We start from the raw sequence: 25,821 nt of genomic DNA, 5'->3' as shown, positions 1-25,821 counted from the left end.
CACAACCGAAAAAAAACTCCCATGATTCTCCTTGGAAGTCAGCCTCCATATGACGTACCCTCTCCTGCATTGTAGCAATAGTCTTAAGTCATAAATTAATTAGTCTTCCATCAAATAACTTAAAAAAAGAAGGAATTGTAGCAGACCAGTTTTGACTGGCTTAACGCCAGTTAGCAGCCAGTTCATCTTTAGTCTCAGTCACACTGTTCAAAAACTGAGCAAGGAAATCACATGGATGTTGAAAAAAAAGCTCTTCACATCGATGAAGGATTGTTCCAGGTTGTGGGGGCCAGGGAGAGGGCAAACCTAGACGGGGCCACGGGTCCTATGAACAGTGACAGGATATAGGTCACGACTTGGAGGTGCACTGCATCCAGGAAATGCCAGCCGTGGCTTGTATTGCACAGGTAAAAAGGAAGCTCCTCCCGACAGTCTGCCACCTGGGTTAGTGATCTCTGCACATTGGCAAGTTCACAAACGTGAAAACATTGAATTCTGTCATGATGGAGAAACACAGGAAGATGCCGTAAAGGGAAAGGCACACACACCCTAGCTTCTTATCCAGTTTCCATTTGTTCAGGTGGACACCAAAAACCTACAATAAACACAGAGTAAGCCACCACAGCAGGAACATTTTGAATACAGTGGTAAATCCCCTCCTCAGCTACAGGAGGGGCTGTCCCCTTACTGATGATGGTGAGTTGGAAGCAATCACAAACTGCACCAAGTGAGCTGAAAACCATAGCTCAAGTAAAGCAGAGCAGCAGTCACAAAAGCCACCCTGACTTACATCACCTTACCTTAGGTTTCTGCACTGAATTTAATTTTGGCAAGAACAATCCCATTTAATTTAATCAGAAATGGATTTAAAGGCCAGGTTCCTTTATTTTTTTTAACTCAAAATGCTTCATGTGTTCCTATGCATCCCAATCTAGAGCCACACAGTCTAAGACTGCACAGTTTGCTCCCACCAAAGATTAACATCTTGTGTACGTGGGAACTGTGTTGGTGTGCATTGCACAGGATGCCCCTCCCACCTCAAGATTTGGAAGATGTCACATCATTCCACTTCTATCATTTCTGGGTAAGGTCAGGGAACACCAAGTACTGATTTCAACAGAAGCATTGCCAGGCACTGTTTTTTCTGGACTGTGCTGTATTTCAGAAGGATCCCAGAGAGGGCCAAGCAACCTGCTCAGCATTTCGTCTGCTTGTCTCACAGGACAATGGATCTCATCATGCATCAAGGGACCTAGCTCTAGCATAGAAATTCCAAATAATTACTAATAGCTCTCCCAGGCTCCTCCCACAGAAAACACACAGGCAGGAGTGTCATCCCATGGGAGTGACAGCTCCTGCAAAGGGCTGAATCAAGGCCTTGGGAAGCTTTTCAAGCAGGGAGCACCCCTACCCCATAACAACAGACTTTTCAAGCACTATTCCAGCTGGAGGTGAGAAAGGAGCAGGTGAAGAAAATGCCTGTAAAAATCCCTCTTTTGGAAAAGAAGAACAAAAGACTATATACATACTGTGACAAAAACTGATGCCAGCAGGAGACCAACAGAATATATAAGTCCTCTGCTGTTTAACCGAATCTGCAAAAGAAGGAAGTTCATCAAACCATCTCACAATTTCAAACAACATTCCTCTCTGCTTATATTTCCATAATCCAAAACTGCTGAGCTGCTAAACAGTGGCTTGCAAGGTGTAAATGCCAAGTCAGACCATTACATGGCAGGTAACTTTGCCTACTCCCTATTTTGCCAAAGGAGTGTTGTCAGAGGAGCATCCTTAGGACCTGACAACATTTCACAGTGTTCCACTTCCATGTGAGCTTTGGCATCCCTTGTACTATTATATCATGACATTTTCTAACTCCTGTATGAGTCCTGTAAGAACAAACAGGGGAAAGGAAATTTTGCATTCAGTCACCAATTAGTGCTTCACAGTGGGGGAAAATAGACAAGGACACACACAAGTGCCTGATTTCTTCCCCACTCTCACCTTATTTCTTCCCTAACCTTACTCCTCTTGGTGAAGGGAACAAGTCAGTAATCTCAAAACCAGAGCCTCAGGTGCTGAAAAATTGTCTGTATCAATGCATCATGGCACACTAACATAGGCTGGACATGACTTAGCACTGAGGCAGAGCAGACAAGGAGACAACTTACTGCCTGCAGGGCACATCACAGGCTCTGGTGCAAGCTGTCTTCGTGGCACAGCCCCAGTTACAGTCACTGTCCAAGAGAAGAACTGAGATGCAGGTCCACAAAGCTGGGAAGCCATTAAACTGTCACTTTTAGAGGCTTTGAGCCTAACCTAAGGAAGTCACCTGCATCTTTAAGGCCCAAATACTTTTTAAAATGTGATTTTTGTGAGACATAAACCTGATGTTACAAAGGAAGGCTACAGGGAATAAAGCCATCTCTCCAATCCTGCTCCTCAGCTAGGATCACACTTCTCCTTGGTTTCCCATCCTTCCCTTGGGGAACTTAATCATTATCCTTTTGGGCATTTTTTTATGACCTCAGACAGCATCACCTGCAGCATCATCAGGGCAGCACTCAGTGGAGCCTCTCAAGACACTGCTCCAGGAGCTACTATGTGGAGAGGACATCCTTCTAGGAAAGGCTGGCTTCTCAGTTCTCCCATCCTTCTAGTTAGATGATAAAGAACCCCATTTGCAAGTGAAGTGGGTATAGCTAATGTGTCAAGCAGCACCACAATTTTGAGAATGCAGGAATACAGATACACTTGCATCATTGTGCACCACAGCCAGGAAATCCTTTTCACCCCACTATTGCTCCGAAATCTAGAGTAATGATTTAGATTCACTCCCCAGGGACCACTGAGGGGAGAGTCTGACCTGCAGAGTCAGAAAGGGTGATCAGTCCTGACACTTGGGAACGCTCAGCCTGCACTGCTCTCTGCACACCCAGCATCCTCTAAGCCAATCCATGCTGCCCGAGCTGTGCTGTTCCCTTTACACGTGTTAAATACCAGCTCACACAAACAGCACACTTTCCTTCCCTACTGATTGCTGACACCATAAAAAAGGCTACAACCACGATGATCATTTAGTCTGAAAGGTACCGGAGGATTTATTTAGGAGGAATGTGCTGTAAGGGTATGGATGGACAGCAGGACCATTACAGTTCTATGGCCATTACATCTTAAATACAATATTCTCATCAGACTGCTCATAGAAATGGAGGATTTGGATTGCTTCAGGGCATGAAGACTGATTTTGGGACTGTCTGCATAACTGAAGATGAAAAATGTCACGATCCCACTACTAATGTAAGCTTCAGAGATGGACCAGCCCACTTGGCTTCAGTCATTCCTGTGCATCCACTCCCCCTCTCCTGCTTCCACCCATCAGAATGGCCCACAAGTAACAGTTAACCTGCATTTCCATTATTATAAAGTTCAAAAAAGCCCTACACTAACTCTGTGTACTAAAAGTAAAACACACATTTAAATCCTCCTTCCCTGCTATATCCCAAATGAACAGCAGCTGGCTAGCAATGAGATAATATTTTACAATAAATTCCTGTCTGGATTTTGGTCAGGAATTTTGTTTGACTAGTGCAAATATTTTTTAAAAATTGTCGGTATAAAATATATCAATTGGAAAGGGATCTACAGGAAAAGGAAGCAAAAGAAGATGGAATTATTTTACCATGGAAAATGTCTGAATTTAACCTAAAGTGCAAAAATTTAACCTTAACGCTGCTTCCCAGTTATAACTTCATGCTCCATAAAACCAGCAGAGCATTCCAAAGGCCTCTGTGTCTAATTTGCTGAGGAGAGTGCTTTGAAAAAGAGATGTTTGGTGCTGCTTTCTTCAGACTATCTGCAAGCTCCTCCTTGGAGGTCATTTAGGGGAATAAAAGATGCTATTAGGGATAATTCAAAAGCAGAAAATGTATGCTAATTATTTACAGCAGCTTTACCAATGTAAGAGCTACAGACACACCATGCTGTTCCTGTGTGGGCCAAGCAAATGTGGCAACTCCTCCTGCAGCGTGAGCACCAGGTTACCCTCACAGGGAAAATTTCACTCCAGGTTAACAGTTCTCAGCTTGGGTTTAACCAGCCACATTCCTGGCCTGGTATCTAGCCCAGCTCCCACTGCTGGGCAAAGCAGAGAGCTGTTAATTAACCGAAATAACAAGAACTTTCCTGGCAGCCCTGCCCCATTTTTTTAACAGGCATCTATCTACTTCAGGAAGTGAGCCTACAGAACCATGGGTGGTTTTTGTACAGTGCTGCTGAAGGGTTTTGAGAGAGTGAAACCCAAACGAGGAGGAATCCCCACGGTTCATGCAGGCCTTGCTCCTCTCCCTGTACTTCCCTGTTTACCTGAAGGATGCTCCCACTCCCCCCGTGTGCAGGTGAGCTATGTCTCATGGGGGCCCTGCCCAAGCCCTGCAGTGATCCCTGCAAGCCAAATCCACAGGAATTCTGGTGTGCACAGGGTAACCCCACAGCACTGCAAGTCCAGTTCATTTGGAATTACACCAGCCATCCCTCTATGGAATCCATCTCCCAGTCATCCCAGGGCAAATGTGCTTTGGGAACAGGCTTACATCAATGTCCACTTGCTCCAACTGTCCTTCTGTTATTTCCTATTTGCTTCTCAGTTGTTTTATAGCCCTTTTCACATGTGGTTTCTGTCCTTCTCTGTCCCTTTCCTACCTGCTCCATGGCAGGGAGGTGCCACACATACATCACCTCCTGAGCATCAGCAGAAACATCTGGAGTTCTTCACACCTTTTCCAGTACTTTGAGCTCACCATTATATTTTTTTACTCAAACAGTTGGACTTTTCCTTCCAGAAATTCCAGCTGTAATGTGTCTCTAGTTCAGCCAAATGAGCTTCCTGACAAACCCTTTCTTTTCCTGAATTTGACTTTGGACTACCCGCTGCTGTTTCGCAAATTTCCCATGAGTCTACAGCTCTGGAAATACAGACTTAACTGATTCCACTCCTATGGTAATCACCAGCCTACCCCATTTCTTATCATGACTTTTAACTAAGAGCACAGAAGCCCAGAAGATTCTGAAATTTTAAACAAAAGCTTAAGAAAAATGTGTCCTTGATCTGTCAAATTAGGCCAGAAATAGTCAAGCCCTCTCATGAGATGAGTGGCATTTCCTTGGGATATATGAAAATGTGCAAGTTCAGGGAAAACAAGGGCAGCAAAACATTCAAAACTCACAGTAAGAGAGGAGATAATTTCAGGTTTTGGCAAAAGAGTCCCAGCTGGAGTCCTTTTAATTGTATAAGGAATAGTCCAGTCCCCTGTTCATTTAAGAATAGGAAATGCCTCTTCCCCAAGAGAAAACGGGCTGCAGGAGAAGCACTCCCTCATACTGCAAGGAGGAAAAATCAACATTCCCAAACTCCCCTTTGAGGACTGGCTTGTGTGTAGGGGCTGAAGCAAGGCAGAAGAATGCTGTTCTGGCTGATCATGCACAGAAGGTTTGCACATTCACAGCCTCCTCTGTCAGAGTTTGAGGGAGGCCACCTCCCTGCTGCTTGTGCAGCAAATGCAAAGAGGCTGCCACCAGCTCCAGCCATTCCCATGCTGCTGTGGTAACCAAGGCTGAAGCCAAACAGCAGAGGAAAAACAATGGAAATAAAAGTTATTCTATTCTTAAGTTCTTTTCTGGCAGCTGCTTAAGGGAAAACAAGAAGCTATTGCCAAAACCCACACTGGTTTTGCTTCAGGGCCTTAATATGACAGAAACTACCCCAGAAAGGAATTTCAGAAGGGCTACGCTTTGTTTCCAGTCCCTCAGCTGAAAAAGCTGCAGGTCTTCTGTATGTCTGGGTATCCTTCTCCTTCAGTGTCTCTGCCTGGCAGTGGAAATTCAGTCTAAATCCTGCATTCCTGAGGTCTTGCCATGAGACAGTGATCTAAGCAAACTGGAACTTCAAACATTGATGCATTGCTGCATGTTTAAATGGAATTTCCTTCTTAAACCTGTTTTTAGACTCCCAAGAAGTTTTGCTCTTCATTTTGCAGAGGGTACATACCTGGAATGCTGCACATGGCCACTCAAGAGTATCATGCAGGAGATGCAGGAGCTATAGCTGGAGAGAACTCCTGTAATGCTAGGAGGATTGGCAGGGAGACCTTTGCTCTACTACAGTAGAATCATCACAATAATCTCTCTGCCACAAAGCCAGGGAGCCAGCTTTGTCCTAACAAACAGTGCCTTGGAATCTAACCAGTGAAAATCAACTGGTCAGTGAGGAGCAAAGCAGTGAGGCTTCCCATCTCCATGTGTGCTTTGCAAGCATTTGCTTCCCTCTGGATCCTCTGATGCCTAAATATGATTGCACTGGGATTATTTCTGCTGTCTCAAGCTGCTTGTTTGTGTGGAAGGCATATCAGGTCTCTCAGACTTCTAATGTCAGATTTTGCTGATACTGCCTGAAGTTATCAGGCAAAGGAGCTAATTGGACTGACACGATTATACTCCCAAATGCTGACGTGATCAAATCAACCTGGCTCTTTATCCTTAGGCTAAAATTCCTGTTCTCTAAAATACTGCTGGATGATGTCTGGTTTACATGCAAAAAAATATTCCAGAGGAAAGCAACTGGATAGAAGATAAGGAGCAAACATCCTTCCACTCTGCATATGCCAGGTGCACTGGGGAAGGATGCTTACTGGATTACAGAGTCAGCAACGCGTCCAAAACTCAGTGCTGGAAGAGAGGATAGAGTGAATCTGTCAAAGGACTCTCAAGGTCCAGACAGATGCTGCTTTTCCTCCAAAAGCCTGCTGGCCTGCCAGATTAGCTGTGTACATAACAGAAGGGGAGAGCCGCTGCAAGAGGGTGGCCAAGTGAGCAGTGGAGATGGAAGCTCCAGTGGGATGCAGAGGAAGGCAGAGTTAGTACCTCAACATTAATGAGTGTTCAGAAACAAGGACCTTTGAAATAATAAACATATGGTTGGCTTAAAGACTTGGCATTGTAAAAACAGAAGGGATGTGATGTGGGAAGTTTAATCCTGAATAGATCTGCCTTTTCATGGAAAAAGGGTCGTTGGCTTGGTCAAAGCCATGAATTCTGGAACTGACACTTGAGCTGAAGGCAAAGGGTGAGGCACTTGCAGTGTACCCACATCCTCGGGGAAGATGTTTCATTTAAAGCAGGAATACAGAAGGAAAACCTCCTTCTCTACACCAGGTGACAGATGCTTCCAAGATGCAGCCTGAAAATCATAAGATGGTTTTCCTCTCCCTTCTTGTAATAAGGAAGGCAGAATAAAAAAAACACTAAGCTGAAGCATAAACTGACAATGGGGCAGGGGAAGCAGCAGTCAGAAGAGAGACAGTCAATCAAAACGTGATTTAGCAACCCAGCACCAGGACGTGTCTCCAGGGATTCCCAGCTTATTTCCAGTTCTGACATTCACCTACTGTGACTCCAGCAAGCCCATTCATCTCTCTGACAGGTCCCCCTCTTGCTGTTTTCCTGACTCATTCTGCTAGACCACAAAGCTGCCTCTTCCCCACTCAGACACTATCCCACGGAGCAAGCTTGTTTAAACAAGTCCAGATTCCACGTGAAGCCACCTACAAAGACTGCTTTGAGGAGATCCCCTGTTGGAGGAGATACTACAGACACACATTTGGGTCCTGCCAAACACCAAAGGAGCAGTACTAAATCCTGTACTATTAGCTCAGAAATCACCCAGTACTTTTGACTCACGGTGATATTCAGTGGACAACCAGGCTGGGCTGAGCCCACCAGCCCCAGTGCAGCTAGCAGGGCCTGCTCATGCAGGCAGCACGAGGCTCAGCCTCACAGACCTCAGGAACTGCAGCTCCCCATCTGCTGCCCCCTCTGACCTGGGTGCCAGGGACAACGGCCACACTCCTGGAATAACAACCAGCATCTTGGAGCTCTAGGAACTGCCACCAAGGTGCACCTGACCCAGTTAATGCCAGCCTTTGCTAGCAACGTAGTAATACTTCAGAAATTAATTACTGATAACAGGGTGGGGAAAGGGGGCTTGCTTTGTTTTAAAGTCCAATTACCCAAGAATTTGGAGAGAAATCCAGGAACAGCAAGTGAAAACTGAGGAAACTCTTCTGCTAATTGTGGGGCAGTTTCCAAGACTGCCTTTTCTAACCATCTGATCGCACTGTATAATGGACATTTTGGGTATGCAAAACAGTAGTGATACTGTTATGCCTCCATGAAAGCTGGCTGCTTCTGTTCAGCCACTTGTTTCCATCCTTTTTCACAAATATATATATGAGCTACAGATAAATTGCTCATTAAAGAAAGGGATTTTATTCCTACAGCACTTGTGGCACTCCTATGTTCAAGAAGGGGGAAGATCTGAGAAACTAAAGGCTGGTCAGCCTGTCCTTGATCCCTGGGAAGATGACAGAGCACATGATCATGGGAACCACTTCTAAACACACAAAGGATGAGACACGTTAATTTATGGAGGGGAAATCCCGCTCACCCTGCCTGACAGCCTTGTAGGATGAGGGGGACTTGCTGGGTGAGGGGAGCACAACAGACATTGTTTATGTTGACTTTAGCAAGGATTCTGGCATTCTCTCAAACATCCTCGGAGACAAACAGAGGAAGAACAGCCTAGAAAAGTGGACAGTGGAATGGCCTGATAAGCAGCCAAAGCACTGTGCTCCAAGCCCAGCTGGGGGCCAGTCACTAGGGCCTCACCCCAGGGGTCAGGACTGCTTCTTTAATGAACTGGATGATGGGGAGAGAGCAGGCTCAGCAAGTTCACAGCCCATACAAAACCAAGGAAGATGGCTCATGCTCTGGAGGACTGTGCTGCTGTACAAAGGGAGCTGGACAGGCTGGAAAAATGTGCAGGCAGCAAACCCATTAATATCCACAAAAGGAAATGAAAAGTCCTGCACTTGGGAAGGAATAACTCCATATATCAGCACGGGGCTGACCATCTGGAAAGCAGCTTGGCCAAGAAAGTCCTGTTGATCCTGGTGGACACCAAGCTGAAGTCAACAATGCACCCCCCCTATGCCATGGAGAATCAACAGGGTCCTGGGCTACATCAGGAGAAGTGCTGCCAGTAGGGAGAGGAAGATGATCCTTCTCTGCTCACATCTGGAGTGCTTGATCCAGTTCTGGGCTCCTCAATACAAGGGAGATATGGACTTCTTGGAGCAAGTCCAGTGAAGGACCACAAGGAAGATTTAAGGGATGGCAGCATCTGACATACAGAGAGGCTGAAAGAGCTGTGACTGTTCAGCCTAGAGAAGAGAAGATTCAGGGAGATCTTAGCCATGTGCATAAATACCTGATGGGAGAACACAGAGAAGGTGCAGCCAGACTCTTCTGAGTGATATCCATTGAAAGGACAAGAGGAACCACACAATTTTAAATACAGAAATCCCACTATAACGTAAGAATGCTTCTGACTGTTGAGAGTGGTTAAAAAACAAAGCAGACTGCTGAGAGTCTGCTGTGCAGACTCCATCCTTGGAGGTACTCAACACCCAACAGGACACGGTCCTAAACATTCTGCTCTAGCTGACCCAGCTTTGAGCAGAGGGCTGGGGACTAGACAATCTCCAGAGGTAAGGGTCAAGCTCAGCAGTTCTGTCACTCTCCTGCCTTTTAACTTTGCATTCACTCAGTGACTGTAATCAACAGTCTTCTCTCTGCCCTACATGCTGTCTGAGTGGTGTCCAGGTAACAGCAATAGCCACAGTGACTTCCTTCTAGAACTCTGTGGCATCTCCTGCTTTTACTTCTCAGAAGGAATCTTGCAACCCTGGGGAGAGGTTGGCTCTTTTATCACTTGGGAAGTAGAGGATAAGTTCATTGGTGTTTGGTAGTTTTGTCTTTAACAGGAACGCTCTGCAGAGTTTCCTGCTGATGGTCACACTCTGAAACATCCAATTATTTAACAGTTTCCTTCACTTCGCAGTGTGTTAACAGTTTAGTAATGCCAGAATTTTTCTCAGCAAAAGCCCTACAGATCTCATCTACATTTTACATTTCATCTGTGTGTTTACCCCCTCTGCCTTATTAAAAACAGGATCATTCTTACTTGGAATATAGTCAGGAGTATGAAAATCCAGTGCACTCTATTAAGCTAGCTTACTTCAGCACAGACTTCTGTCTTTAAGGAAGAAATGAAAGTACTTGTCCTCAAAAGGATGAGAAATGTCCAGTGACAATTAATTTCTACTTCTCCCATATCGTAACAGAGAAAATTACTTGTTTTTTCAAACAATATCCATAGAATTTTGGACTTTTTTTCTAGCTAGATCTTGCTTATTAAATAAATGAGTAATAAATAACTAACAATGATGTGAACAAATGTAGGACTTACATATGATCCATAATTCACTGCTAGGGTCTGCAAAGCCCATGGAAGGCCCAGGCCAATTAAAATATCAAAAACATTGCTTCCAATGGAGTTGGACACGGCCATATCCCCCATACCTGCAGGAATGGAAAGCACATATAATCAGACATGTCTCGGAAAAGTCCTGCAGCTTTAATCTGAAGTCATCCAGGCAATTCCCCCCAATTAAGGCCAAGATTTATGGAAGATGCCCCTCACTCCCTCCCTTCCCTTTGCCCCCCATCATACAAGGCCAGCAGGTTTAAAGGGGCTTAATCCACCTTCCAGGCTGAGAATTCCCCTCCTCTAATCCTCTGCTGCTGAGGGAACCCACTGTGCTGGCTGTGACCTGCCAGTTCTCTGGTGCCATGCTCAGGGGGACTTTTGACCCTTTGCTGTGACCACGACACATGAGCTTCTGTACTGGATGAATTGCAAAAGGTCTTTGAGTCTTCTCTTCAGCAGCTGCTTATTTCAGTGACAAGCCACTGGTTTTGCTCCCCAAAGCTACTTGTTTTTCTGGCTACTTGTTTTTCCTCTTAACACACCTCTTGCTCAGGCCACAGATATGGGAAAGCTGCTTTCCTTAAAAACAGCAGTATCTTCCAGTCTTTATGACTGTGAAGAAAAGCTGGAAGGTGACCTGAAAGATTCTTATGCCATTAAATAGTTCTATACCACTGATATTCAAATTAAGAAAATTACTGTGATTATTGAGGAAGGCCTGAAGTTGACAATACTGCCAGAACTTGTTCCACACTTCTGCTGAGAACCTGTTAACTGCTTTGCAATAACAGCACAATTTATTTCCTTCTTTGTTCTTGTTTTAAATTCCAGGCTTGTGGAAAGAGCTCTGTATATTCTCCTGCTGAGGAAACATCTGTGCTACCTGAAGAGGAGAATGTCAGGACACAGTTCCACAGCAGGATGCCATCCCTGCAATGACCCACCTTGCCTGGCCACGATAAGGCTGGCCATGCAGTCTGGCACGCTGGTTCCTGCTGCCAAGAAAGTGATGCCCATGATCACGTCTGGAATTCCCAGTGTGTACCCAATGATTGTCACCTAAGGAGAGTATGAAATAAACTGTCAAGCTGTTTACAAGAATTAAGACCCAAAACCAACTTGCCCCAAATCTGCAAGATGCTGTGAGACAGAGGGTATCTCTCAGCTCAAACTCACACTTCCTTTAAATAGAGGCAGTGACAGGCTTTTTTGGCATATTCATGAACTGGCAGGGGGTAGCACTCACCTGCTGTGTACCCTCTCAGGTTAGTTGTTCCATACATTTCATCCACAGTTTTCCTGATACTAATCTGGAAAAGAGACTATATGGTGCTCACTACCCTGGGTAACTGTCTCCTGATCTTGGATGAATTTTGCAAACATTGTTATGTACACATACTAGCTAAGCAGACACAAAACCACCCTATGGTTCTAGTTCTGCAGGAATTTGACTGAATGTCATGCTATTGTTCATGCTAAGTTCAAAGTGTTGTCATTCACAACTCCATGTCTCTTGAGCTTGCTTGCTCCAAGAGAATGAAAAGTTGTTGTGGCCAGGTTGTCACTCAGCACCCCTCACACTACCCTGCAGGACCAGGAGATGTTCCACTGCTGCAGGTGTAATTGTTGCCCAAGGTAAAGAATCTGGATGAAATGCCAGCCCTAAATCAAGCTCAAAGGCCATGGCTACTGGCCCCTAATTTTCTTCTCTGAGTGTGGACAGGTCCAAAAGAAATAGAAGCAAACCTAAGGTTTCTCACCTGAAGATTCAGGTGTGTTGAACTTCCTATGCATTTCTCTAGACTTCCAAACCCCCTCCTGCTGCTTCTCCCAGGCAGTGGTTTCTGGGTTAGTTGGTACGTACCATCCACACCATCATGTAAGAAAAAGCTGCAATCCACAGGGTAGAAGAAGCAAAGGTGACCATGAACCATTTTTCCAAGTGGGGTTTGTTACAGTTGGGCACTGTGAAGTACAGGACAAAACTCAAGGGCCATGTGAAGACCCACTTCAACATTTCTATCTTGCCAGCTGCCAAACAACAAAACAAAGGGAAACAATCACAAGTCACGTCTGCTGTATTTCAGAATGCTGTTATTTTGTTAGCATGTGCAAACAAGATGCCAGGGACACCTCAGCCTGTTATGCCAACATGTCAATCCTTGTTCAGAAGATAATGATGTGATGGCAGATAGGAGGGCAGAGACAGGAGTATGAAGGGCCTCCCTGGGAGTTTAAGTAACGGGTCAGACCACATGTGCTCCCCCTCCTCCCTAGTCAAGTTCTTACAAAACCATATAAAATGCAAGTCCAAGAAAGAGATCTGATTCACCTTCAATCACCTAATGGGAGGGTACAGAAAATATGGAGGCAGGCCCTTCACAAGGGAATTACAAAAGCCAATGGACTCAACTTCCAATAAGGGAAATTCAGAACAGATAGTACATTAAATTGTGCATTTTCTCTTTTTTTCCTACTAGAGTAGTGGGGAGTGGGGGGCGGGGGTGGTCAAACATTGGAACAGGTACTCAGAAGTCTGTGGGATGTCCATCCTCATAGATAATAAAACTCAACTGGACACAGGCTTGGAGGAGGACCTGCTCTGAGTAGAGGGTGGAACCAGAGATCTCCAGAGGTTTGTGCCAGCCTTTCACATACTATGAAAGTCCATAGGATGTCTAAACTACTCTCTTTAAGGCTGAGGTCTTTTCCTCACTCAAACTACAGAAATGCTAATTGAGTGAGACCTGAACAGGAGTTCCCAAAATTGTATCTAGACTGCAAAGGGCAGGACCACTCCCTACAGTATTCCAGCTTATCTGCAACACAGCAAATCTTGCCAGCTATGGCAACTGTGACTCAAAGGCAGGACAGGGATATATTATGATCATCCCAGGACCAGAGCCCTGATGTGGTAAGAAGCACTAGGCTAAAAGGAGATCTCCATCCTGCAGGTGCAGTGCTCAATAGCCTGAGGCACACGTGGGTCCTCACTCTGACCTTCAGTCAGGCTCCTTGCCAGCAGCCCAGCCACCCTCAGCTTCCTCCACAGCGAGCAGAGATCCTTCTCTCCAGGGGTTGAGCCATGTTTTGGGGGCAGAACCCACCCTGTGGAGATTGCTGCATCTCCCCTGTTACTGCAACAGCAGCACAGGGCCAACACAGGAGCTGCAGCAGAGGTGTGCCAAACCCCAGGAGTCTGCATCCTGAGAGGTTCCTGCTACTTCCCAGTTCCCTACTTCTTTTACATGTGGCCACAAGCCTCACTGCCAAGTGAAAGCTGATGGAAGCTCTCAGAGACACTTCTACCTCTACATCCATCTGCAATGCTTTCCAGCACACCCAAACGAACACCACACAAACGCAGGAGCTTCTTACTGGGGAGGTCAAAAGGCGTGTATGGCCCTTCATGGTCATCGTCGTCGTCATCATCATCATCCTCTTCCTCGTCGTTTTCGTTGTTCTCGTTGTCCTCATTCTCGTTCTCGTTCCTGGCCTCGGCCACGTCCTCGTCGCGCCGCGTGCCGTTCACGCCACGCTCAGCAGAGTTGCTGGGGCCTGTTCCGTTCTCCACCACGTGCTTGATGGGTATTTTGATTGCTACTTCTGACTCACCGTTGGTGTAAGTCCTGCTGTTGATCAGCCTCTGTCTCTGTAAATAAAGGCAGCCTTGCTGAAAAAGAAGACTTTTTAAAATTTGAGAGTTTTTTTTAAGCAAAAGGGATGAACAGAGAAAGAGAGGTGCGTAGAATTATTTAAAAATTTATCTTTAAAAGCAAAAAGAATGATTTTCAACAGGTACAACATGATGCTTGCTTGCAGACCACTAGAAAAATCTCACATGTACAACTTTTACAAGAGAAGGTCCAGTGGCTGTGGAATTGACTCCAGAAGTACTCCAAGACCAGTGACATGCTAAGTGCAGTCTCGGGGTAGTACCATATTATCAAACAGATCTATGCAGAAGGCACCTCCTGTGAGCAACAGCTACATGGAACACAACTGCATAACAACCTCTGCTAAAATCTCCATGGGCACAGAGAGCAAGGGATGATCAGTGAAGTCAGTGCCAAAAGGATAAAATCTGGGAGAGCGCTATCAGGGATCCAGAAGAAACACCAGAGTTGCATTTCAAGCTAAACAGTGCTACAGGAAAATGCAAATTCAGGAGGAGAGGGGCAGGTGGGGGAGATAAAAGACACACCTCATTGATTAACATGCGGCTGGCCATGGAGAGACGTGTTTTGGGAGGGAAATGGCTGGTTATCATGATCCGGAGCCCAGCCTCGGAAAATGAAAGCTGGTGTGGGTAGGCAGAGAGCAGCTCATCAACCATGATCACTGAGGCTTTACGGTGGAAATTTCCTGCAGCCAAGGAACAAAAACAAATTGAGGCCTTTTTCCAGCAGTCTCTCCCTCTGCTGTATGTGGCTCTAAGAAGAATGAACCCATGGGCTTCAGAAGTTCTCTGTAAGAACCATTCCTTCAGCTACACCATTCAAAATAGGCCTCACCTGTCCTTAATTTCTGCCTTCTACACACCTTACATTCCTGTTTTTAAATAAATTGTCAACACAGTATGACCACTCATGCTCCCTACAGAGAACTAAATCTGCTCTGCACAGTTCATCACAGGCCTGTGCTAGGCACACCACTGCTTCAACAGCAGCTATCCCACCAAGGCAGTTACTTCCAGTTGCAACCTGCACTTCCGTGAGGATATTGTCCTCATTCACTGCTGTGTTCCTGCAAGGTACCAACACAAATGAAAAGAATGTCCTGCACCCTGGGCTTGCAGTTCATGGCTGGGATCTGCCACCAAATCCAGCAGCAACTGCATGTGCCAGAGCAATCCACAGTGTGGGAGCAAAGGGACAGGGAGACAGAGGCCGGTCCCTGGATCGTGCTCTGCCTGGAGCACAGTGCCAATGCCCACTGCCTCTGGGGTTCATCCTTCCTTCACCTGGATGACACCTTGGGCTGTGAATTCTGTGCCAGGACTGGTACTTGGCAGCAGGGAAACCTGAGGCCTCATCCAACACACTTCTGCACAGGTTTATTAAAACCAGTGTTAAACACTGGCAAATGTTTTGTGGCATTACCATTTTTAATCATCAATGTTAGTCTTACAGAGGACTATCTCCTCAGCCTTTATGTTTCTTTTTTTGCCTACTGAGGCTTCCATGGAATAGGGTAGATATGTGAGCTCCTCCATACTAAAAAAATAAAAATGCAAACCAACAACAAAAAACAACTACACAGCTTTTCCTTATAAGTTTTTCCACACTGGCACTTGTTGAATGGCACCTGGAAAAACTGACAAATACAGAAACCTTTCTGACTTTTTGGTCCTCTGTTCAGAAAAGGTTTCAGAAAAGGCCTCAGAAGACAAACAGTGTCTGAAAACCCCAGGTACCCCATTGCAAAAGGTGCTGTTGGTGGCCCTGAACCCCCAGCTGGGACACAAAGCAGCACCACTTGCCTCCCCAGGCCTCCCGTGGCCCAGTCCCCAGGAAATACAGGAACAATCTACAAGAAGATGAAGCAACCCTTTCGTCTTCCTTCCTTCCTTGGCCAGACTGAGTAACCACAAGTGTCCATATCAAAAAGTTATCAGCAGAGTATGCAAAAAACCCATTGTGGGAACATCTAAACCACTGGGTAAAGTTGGATGTGCAAGGCCTGAGCTTGTGCTCACTGAGTTTTCCCAATCCAGCTCTCCTAGTGCAGAATTGCCACCATAGTTCTGCTGTGGAGAGCTCCAGGCAATAGAGAGCCGTCCCCAAAAAAGCAGCTTCCCCAAATCAGACTGCACAGCACTGCTGACAACCTTCCCTCTGCAACAGGCCTGTAACTGAGAGCTGTCAGACTCATTTGCAGATGCAAATAAACCCCACTACATTTCATGCTTAACTGCTTACTGTATACAGGCTATGCCTCTCAAGCCCCATTTGCAGGAAAAGAGACCTATTTGTGGTTGGTTGGTTGGTTGGTTGGTTGGTTGGGGTTTTTTGATAGACTAGATAAACAAAAGAGGCAGCCCATCTGTGGTCAGAGAACAGGACTGATTTTGACGAGATGGAGCGTCTTCTCAGGCTAAGTCAGTGCATCAGGAAAACAGGAGGCATTATTCCTGAGAACAGGTACATATCCACCCCAAGCAGATGCTGCACATGCTTGTTGACTGTTCTAAAGACAAAATAAATCCACTGTGAATAGAGTTTAGGACATCCCTGCAAATGCAGACATTGAACAACTGCTGCTGAGCTATGGGATGGGGGAATTTTTTTAAGCTGAAGAAATACAACCATTTTTATACGTGATCATGACTAAAGTCAAACTGGAACAGATTTCAGCCAAAGTGAAATACCCTTAAAGACCACTTACATGGAAAAGTTGGGCATGGTAAAGCCAGCAGTAAGAGCACAGTACCCAGACCCACACAGAGTTCCCACCCTTCCTTCACTGGGGGTAAGCGTACACTGGTCTAAGTAGGGCCTTTTTTCCTGCTCAGTTCATGTCCCTTTGGAGTGGAGTTAAATTTAACTGGACATGCTGTAAATGGGCAACTTCAGTGCAGAGTAACAGCGCCCACAGGAGGAATTAAAATGGCTGTAACAAGCTAGATAAGCAGCCCCCGGGCTTGAAGGAGTCCTTGCAGCCAAGCAACTTACCCAGCAGCAAGAATCAGCCACAAGAGGCCTCAGCCACCTCCAGTGGCATGGACTGTGGTGGCTGGGATCACCACACCGCGATCCCCATCTGGGAGAGGGGTTTTAAAAGGACGTCCTGCCCCCTGCTGCTTCATGGATTACAAGAGAGCAGCAGTTCCCACTGTGTCAGCAGGGAGAGAACACCCAGAATGATGCAAGCGACAGGGTGACTTACTGGAACAGTTACCTTTCTTTAGTAACACCACTGTGGCATCACAGTTGCTGTTGTCGTCCATCTCTGTGTTACTTGCTAAACCATTCACCATATTTGCAGAGTTTTTTGTCTTCCTCTCAAAGAAGTGATGTATGGTTGAGTTGTACCTGCATAAATGAAAAAAACTCAGGATGTACCTTTAATTCCTGACAGTCTTCTTTTCCCAGCTTTGTATCCTCTGCAATACAGCTAAGGGAGGGAAGTAAACTCCTCTGGTTTTAAGGAGGCTCCCAGAGCTCCAGCTAAATTGTACATCACACAGTCTCTCTATACCCAGAAGGCTACGAAATATAGAAGCCATGGATCTTGAATGAAATGCATGTTTATGTGTTAGGTGTGATGAATATTCTGTATCATGAGTAACCTTTGCTTGTCATCATCCAAGTATATTTTTTTTATCACACAATCACACCTGATTATCAGCATTATTTTATTGGGAGGATTCAACCCAGAAACACAACACCTTATGCTAAATTCATCTCAACTTTGGCAGGGGTGGGGAATAATCCTTGCTTCTTGGAGCATCTGGGAGCTGACACAAATACGAGCCAAGGCTCTCCCCGTGACACTCAGAGGCAAGGACAGAACCCTATAAACACCTGGCAGAGGTCCCTAACTAGGCTGACAACCTTTCAAGCTATATCCAAACAAGTATGAAAAGCCTGTTCACATTACAACGTTGTTTTTAGGAAAAAAAAAAACAAACCAAACTGCACACATTACAACTGTCTTGCTGGTCAGTTAATTGTTCCAAGAGTAAAAAGCTACCCTCCATGTCAAAATTTCTAATTATTATTAGAATTCTGACTTGTGTTCCCTTTAGCCAGTCTGAGTGTTTTGCTGTTCTCACTGAGAATTGCTCTCACAATATTACTCTGTTCATCATTTCAAAACAAATCTCTAGTCTTACTTGTGGAGACAAGACCACTGGTGTGTTTGGCAGCTGGAAGGTTTTGTTGAATGTTCCAGTTTGAATCTGGGTTTCCTTTGCACTGGCTTTTGAAAACAAGACAGGAGGAGGTGAACAAAACAGCAGAACAGACCAGTTTTACTACCAAGAACTTGTGTGGAAGAAGTCACACAAGCCAGATGCTCAGAAAATCCCTGCCAACTGTGCTGTAGTTTTATCATGGATCTCCAGGCAAGCAGGAACTGCCACAGAGCTTCACACTCATGAAAAGTGGACTCGAATCTCACTGCTGCTTATTTCTGAGTAGAGATGCTAAAGTGAAGTCAGAAGAGACTGTTTTGGTGGGACTTGAGGATGGATCGAGGTCTCTGCTCTGACACGTCTGCTGTTAGCCTTGGTCAGTTCACACAGGACGAGATCCGTAAAGCACGGATTCACAGGATAGTTTAGCTTGGAAAAAACCTCCACAATCATCAAGTCCCGTGTTAATTCAGCACTGCCAATACCACCGCTAAGCCATGTCCCTAAGCACCATATGTGCACATCTTTTAAACCCCTTCAGGGATAGCAATTCCACCACTGGCCTGGGCAGCCTGTTCCTGCATCTGACAACACTTTTGGTGAAGAAATTTTCCCTAATAGCCAAGCTAAACCTCCTCTGGCAGAACTGAAGGTTGTTTCTTCTTCTTGTAGTAAGGGCTAGGTGAGGCAAGGGGAGCAAGGAGCCTTAGAATTTAGATAAGCTGAGGGCACATTTGACTTACTTCATTATGAAGATGTAGATGATGTACATCAGCACTAAGACTAAGGACTCCCACCTGGAAACAAGAGCAACACATAAACACATCAGAGCAGGGCATGGCATCAGTGGCCCCTATTCAGCCACTCCCCTGTGTTTCTGACACACCACAAGAGTGCAGAAAGGCTTGACCCTCCTGGGCTGCCTTAACATTCCTCTATTAAAAAGGGATGCACAAAGAAACGGCTCACACATCCTTCTTTGTTTTCTTGACTTCTGTGATTTTTACTTGGCCAAACTGACCGGTCAGCTAAGAACAAGTGACAAAACCCAGGAGTTCAGCGAGCAAATGGCACACTAAAGAACCACCAACATTTCCATAAGGACAGTAACCACAGGATGTGGCCAAGGGAGGGGATCAGCCACCCTGCTTTGCCTGCAGGAGTGTAGAGCATTGTGCTGAGACAACCTGAGCAAGGGGCAGCTGCTCTGCCGCTACTGCTGCTGTATGAGTGCTGAGAATGCAGCAGGCAGCAGTTCAAACTGCTGATTAGATACTGACAGGTTTTTTCCCCTCTGCTGTTTCAAACTAATGGAATAATGAAATTTGTATGAAAACAAATTACAGTATGACTTTCAGAGCTTGTTTCTAGGTGATCTTTTTCACTACCCAAAATGCAGTATTCTGATTAGTTCCCCACAGCAAACGCTAGTCCCTGTGGAAATCATCCATTATCAAACTACTGTATGCTAAATTCATGGAACATTTTCTCCACAAGGATCTTGAGATATTGCACTAACTATATCAATGTCTCATTCCCTGCTTCTTGAGATTCAACACTCAGCTTCTGTGTTGTGTTTTGTTTTTTTTTATTAAGACCACAGTTAAATACAACTGGCCTTCGAGTGAATTTCAGTTAAAAAAAAACACACAAAAATCAACAAAGAAAACCAGGCCAGAGAGAAGAATGGGTGTTTGAAACCTGCCTCTGAAATGGGCAAGAGCCAGTGAGGGAAAACACCAGCCCAAGCAGGCTGACGCTCCCTAGTGCTTGTAATCCAAATGACACCAGCTGGGAGTGACAACAAAGCCAACGCTGTCACCTCCACAGTCACCTCCAGATGTCACCACATCACCTCTGGGATATGCCAGAAACAAAACCATGAGACCAAAGCAACTGAAAAGTATCTGCAGCCCTCCTAAACTACCATACCTACTGCACTGCTCTTTAGCACATTAATAGGGATCTTTTTAAAATTTCTTTTAACTGGCTATTCACTAAATTATGAAAAATTCAACTATACACTTATTTATGACTGCTTAGGTGGCTCCTTCTCGCACACCCACAGCTCTGCTGAGCACACTGTCATCCCCAGACTGCTGCAGGGCATGCAGAGGGCACTGACTGCTGCCATTGTACCAGGAACAGTCTTATTCTCCTGGGCTTTCTTCTCTAGCTCAAAAAATTACTTATTCTAGCCTGTCTTGTGCTGACGTTTAACACACAGCAGCAAATAGGTGCTCTGCAGAACTTTTTAGCTTTCTCCTGCTCATAAACACTAATTACGGCAGCTTTTGTGGCATAACCAGAAAAAATGAAAAGAAAAGGGATTCACTTACCAGGAAACTCTTTCATCATAAATAAACTGTGGAGAAAAGATTTAAAAATAGCACGTTATACACAAAACCACAGTTGAAAACAGCACATCACCTGAGGCAGGGGAGAGAGTAAAGCAAGCCAGGGCTCGTGGCAATGGCATCAAGCTCGGGTGTATTTTGGCACTGCCCTCCTGCCCAGCCTTTGAACTTCTTAACTCTTAGTTTCTCTCACTTAGTCAAGGCTAGCAGGTACTCCTTTCCCAAATGCCACTGGATCTTTGTGCAGCGGTTGGAGGGAAAGCAGTGGTGAGCCAGAGACAGGGCTGCACCACTCCGACCCACGTGGCTGTCTCACGGACATGGCCTCCTCCCTGCTGCTCCCGGCTGGACGCCGAGTGACCCGCCAGCAGATCCACAGCAAGCTCTGCAGCTGCTGCCAAGTCCTGCTGGGCCCAGGGTGCTGTTCCCATCACCTGAGGGTGACCATCACCCCAGCTGACTGTAGCTGCTGACAGCCCCTTTGGCACACCTGCTGATGGACAGGCACTGTGGCTTCCCCAACAGTGCTGCGCTGCTCCCCAGGCAAGGAACGTGCTTCTCCCTGAGGGAAGGACCAGCCATGCTGAGGGCTGTGAGGGAAGGGGCGTGAGGGAAAGACAAGCACCATGCTGAGGGGTGTGAGAGAAGGTGTGTGAGGGAAGGACCAGCAGCATGGTGAAGGGCGTGAAGGAAGGTGTGTGAGGGAAGGACCAGCGCCATGCTGAGGGCTGTGAGGGAAGGGGCGTGAGGGAAAGACAAGCGCCATGCTGAGGAGTGTGAGAGAAGGGGTGTGAGAGAAGGACAAGCGCCATGCTGAGGAGTGTGAGAGAAGGTGTGTGAGGGAAGGACCAGCACCATGGTGAGGGGTATGAGGGAAGGTGCGTGAAGGAAGGACAAGCGCCGTGCTGAAGGGTGTGAGGGAAGGACAAGCACCATGCTGAGGCGTGTGAGGGAAGGACCAGTGCCTAGGTGAGGGGCGTCAAGGGAAAACCAGCGCCATGGTGCGGGTTGGTGAGGGCTGTGAGGGAAGGGGTGTGAGAGAAGGACAAGCGCCGTGCTGAAGGGTGTGAGGGAAGGACAAGCACCATGCTGAGGTGTGTGAGGGAAGGACCAGTGCCTAGGTGAGGGGCGTCAAGGGAAAACCAGCGCCATGGTGCGGGTTGTGAAGGAAGCAGCAGCACCATGGCAAGGGGTGAGGGAAGGGCCTACACTGGCAGCGGCTGAAGGGCCTACACCAGCAGTGGCTGAAGGCTCACACTGTCAGTGCCTGAAGGCTCACAGGGGCAGTAGCTTCCATGCTCCGTGACAGGCCCTTCCTCTTGCTGTGCTCCACCAGCCCTGCTACTGCCCGTGCCTCCAGTTCTCCTCCCACCGCAGTGGGATGGCTGCAGAGGGGACCCACGGTGCTGGTGCCTCCACAGGAGGCTGGAGTTGGAATTGCATGCAGCCCTGGTGGCCTCAGTGACAGGCTGCGGTCTATTCGGCCCTTCCAAAGGATCAGCGGGGAAATGCATGCCCGCACCAGGGATTACAGATCCATGGCTGTGCTCCAGGGAAACAGGAGGGAAAAGGAAGGGAAACAGGAGGGAAAAGGAACGAGGCCCTGAGAGCACAGTGAACACTTCCCCTTGGCCATACAGCCGTAAATAGCAACTCCTGTGTGACAGCCGGCACGAGGCAAGGGCTATGCTGGTTACTGGAAGAAAACATGACCGCAAGGTGTTGTAAATTACAGTTCCCAGTCACCATGATCTAATCTGACAAGGCCTGTTTTGGGTTACAATGTTTGGTGTGATGGGATGTGAAAGCGTGTGCACTGACTTCTGTGTCTAAAAATAGCATCCACCTCAATTTTGCCTCTAATGACTCTGACCATGTCCCTTCAAGTTAAGACACACAGGCATCTTTTTCCTTCCAACAGATTAAGGAGTAAGTTTTGCTAAACTCTACTAGAAGACAAGGTAGCACTGTAATATTATTAAAAAGTTTTAAAAAACCATAGGGCTAAATCAAGATGAATTAAGCACAGTAAATGTGGTTTATATCCACTTCTAACCTCTGTGGTTCAGAGTTCACTCTCTCTCATCAAATGGCCTGGAGCAGCAAACAGGTGAATCTATACTGCTCTATTTCTTACAAGAGCATTGTACTTCCTTTTCTAGTGCAAACAGAGACAAAGTCATATTGATTTACCCAGCACAGTATCAAGCTTTTTTAAATTGCTGTATCTCAGCAACGGAAGGAATATATTTATTTCCCCTCAGGTGTATTTATGATTAGTAAAGATACCAGTGGAGTGCAACTTTTAACACAGCACCACAGGCCATTGTTTAAAATGCCATGAGAACAAACTTCTACAAACAATATAATTCTTCAAGATTGATGACTCTATTCCAGCTGCAGAGAAGTCTCAATGCCCTCATATGGAAAAATTATCCCTGCACACAAAGCACTGAAGCATCTTCTAAAAGGAGCACACAAATCTGATGGAGGAGGAACCACAGGCAGGTTATGCTGTGCTCTGCACAGAGCCTGTAGCTCATCTCCCACCTGAACCTATGGGGGACTAGAGAGTCAGAATTTGAGGAACAATTGAGGTCCTGCCACCTCCATTTGATTCTGTCTTAAAAGGAAAGGAAAAATTAGAGACACTGGGAAGCCAGAGGTTCCTGGGTGAGTGAAGGCAAGGAGAAACTTCTTAAATGGAAGCAGAGTTTGACTCTAAAAGGAGAAATTCTTGTGCACTATCAACTGGGGAGCAGTATTGCATACAAAAGGGTTGGTACATCAGCTAGCAGGAAGCTAAACCTTTAAAGACTTAAAACGTTTTCCCTCCCTCCCTCCCATCTTTCTCTGCTTTTCCCTAATAGGTATCTAAGTCATTTGCAATGATTGTTATGGAGTAACACTGAAAGACCTGGGATGTGCTCCACCTCTCCCTAGCCAAATTAGCCAGGTAGTGCTGTAACACGGGAATAAAAATTCAGGCAATGCCTTCAAGCCTCTGCTGATGCCTGGAGTGTCACCACCCTGCTACCCTGGCTGACTGGAGGGTCTTGAACTCCACCACTGATAAGATGAGCAGAAGAGTGGGCATACAGCTGGAGAGAAGCTAACTCACAGCTTAGGGAAAAAATAACCGTGTCCTGGTATTATGGGGTACACTCCCAAAAGAAAAGGACTCTCAGTTCTGTAATTACCAAGAACAGCTTATACAGAAATAAAGTATAGAAGTCTTAGGGGTAACAGAGATGTCTGCTCTGCAAGCCATACAACTTTCTCATGACACTGAAATAGTATATAGGAATTTCAGGGACACAAAAGAGTAGAGAATTGTTCTCCACATCCTGACGCAGCTGACAACCACAGGGATGAACCAGCCATGAAAAAACCCCGCCTTGCTTAAAGAATTTAAAACTGATGACAGAATCAAACGATTTTCAACTTGTCTGCCTCCATGCAATAAATGAAATGTCCAATCCAAGCACCAGGAGGCCAGATGCCAGGCAGATGCCCACATCTGTGCTTCCTGTGGAGTGAACTAAGAGAATGCCTGCTGGATGTCTTTAAGCTTGGGCAATGGAATTCACTACAATTACTATGTGAGGCTCTTTTTGTTGTTTAGCAACACGTTTTGGAATGAGGTTACTGTCAAGGTGTCAAAACAAAACAAAAAAAAAAAAGGCTTTTTGTTTTGCAGCTCATTGCTAGTAATTATGTAGAAAAGTTATTTTTCACCAGGTACAAAATGGCTGGCCTTGCAGTACAGGGAATAAAAGTACAAACAGGTTGAGAAAGATCCCCTGTTTGGGATAAGGCAGATAGAGGCCTTTGCAGGTACCGAGTGTATCTGGAAACATGGACTTGTTCAGCAGGAAACAAACCAAAACCCACTGCTGAAACACACTAACCAAAGTAACCCAGACTGCAAGCAACCCTCTTCTGACTCTTAAGCCCTTCTTGCTGACATATGGAACTTAACTTCCCTAAATCACTCTTCCTGTCTTAGGGAATCTAGGGTACTATGCTAGGGTTGGCGGGGGGGAAAAAAGACATGCAACTGCTACCTGAAAATTCAATTTTTACATTTCCTAGCACTGTTTGGTATTGGTTGCAAAGGTAATGTTAAAATGACAGCAGTGTCTTTATTAAACTCTTGTGCCAAAAGTTTTTCACAGAATAGGCCAGTTCTGAGAGATTTGGAGCATTTTCTGAGCCTGATGAAAATTGGGATAGGCACAGCACCAAGAACTGCTGAAAGTCTAGTTTTTGTTTGAGGACTTGCTGTCAGCATGCACTGAACCTGCCTCTATTATGTGTGGAAAACTAACCTGAAGGTTTTGTAGTAGCTGTTCAGGATCTCTCTCCTCTGGGCACAAGTGCTGCCCCCTCACAGGGTAGTGATATGTATTTCAGGAAGTCACGAAGGCCAGGAGAGCACTGACCCCCCCACTGCAGGGCTGCCCGGGGCTCAGAATGCGGGTTTAGCTCTGCTCCCCATGTCTGCACTGGGCCACCACGCCGTGTCCCAGCTTTCTCTCTGGGATCCCCAGACATTCCTCCATCTCCTGCACTCAGGCCAAGCTTCCCAGCAGAACCAGGGAGCCCACGAGCAGTTTTCCACAAGCAGAAATCCCCGTGAGTGCTCGAGCTGGGATCTCAGCTACACGCCATGGCAGGTTCCCTTTAGAGGTGGCAGTAGACATGGGCTCCCACAGATGAAAAACCTTCAGAAACTTACCACGATGAGTGCAACAACAGACAGCGTGTAGTAGATGGAATCTCTCAAGAGACTCCACGACGACAGCGCAACAACCTGGGGAAACAGGCAAAGACAGAGTGTCAGCCAGGCTCTCACCAGCGCGACTGCCACACCAGCAGTGTGTGCCCAGATTGGGACAGACACTCAAGTCAACACTCCAGCAGCTCTGTGTGCATCTACACAGGTTTTAGGACAAACACTCAAGTCAACACTCCAGCAGCTCTGTGTGCATCTACACAGGTTTTGGGACAGACACTCAAGTCAACACTCCAGCAAAGTGTTAGGAACAAAACCCAGGAATTTGTACGCATTGGTGAATAAAAAGGGATCACTGTGCAGTTCATGTCACTTGTGACCTTCCAAAGCCACAGAAATGAGGAAGAATTCTCACTGCAGGCTGCATGAGCCTGCAACTCAGATCTTAGAAGAAAATACCAGTGAATGAGCTAATCTTTAATTT

General features: G+C 46.1%; 1 protein-coding gene across 1 annotated transcript in view; it reads right to left on the bottom strand.

Moving 5' to 3' along the window:
• Positions 1–214: 214 nt before the first annotated feature.
• SLC24A3 (solute carrier family 24 member 3) overlaps positions 215–25,821 on the bottom strand; it is an 84,979-nt gene continuing 59,372 nt past the window's right edge. The window contains exons 6-16 of the mRNA XM_041474077.1: positions 25,341–25,415; positions 20,582–20,607; positions 18,986–19,039; positions 17,285–17,418; positions 14,589–14,749; positions 13,763–14,036; positions 12,249–12,415; positions 11,329–11,443; positions 10,364–10,476; positions 1,530–1,595; positions 215–595 (exon numbers count right to left, since the gene is read on the bottom strand). Coding sequence (XP_041330011.1) covers positions 446–595; positions 1,530–1,595; positions 10,364–10,476; positions 11,329–11,443; positions 12,249–12,415; positions 13,763–14,036; positions 14,589–14,749; positions 17,285–17,418; positions 18,986–19,039; positions 20,582–20,607; positions 25,341–25,415 — 1,335 coding nt within the window. The 3' untranslated portion in view covers positions 215–445. The remainder of the gene's footprint in view (positions 596–1,529; positions 1,596–10,363; positions 10,477–11,328; positions 11,444–12,248; positions 12,416–13,762; positions 14,037–14,588; positions 14,750–17,284; positions 17,419–18,985; positions 19,040–20,581; positions 20,608–25,340; positions 25,416–25,821) is intronic.

Source organism: Pyrgilauda ruficollis, unplaced genomic scaffold, assembly GCF_017590135.1.
Source record: "Pyrgilauda ruficollis isolate IOZ18807 unplaced genomic scaffold, ASM1759013v1 scaffold31, whole genome shotgun sequence".
NCBI classification, from domain to species: Eukaryota; Metazoa; Chordata; class Aves; order Passeriformes; family Passeridae; genus Pyrgilauda; species Pyrgilauda ruficollis.
Note: the sequence above shows the minus strand (reverse complement) of the source record. Positions and strands in the feature narration are given on the sequence as shown.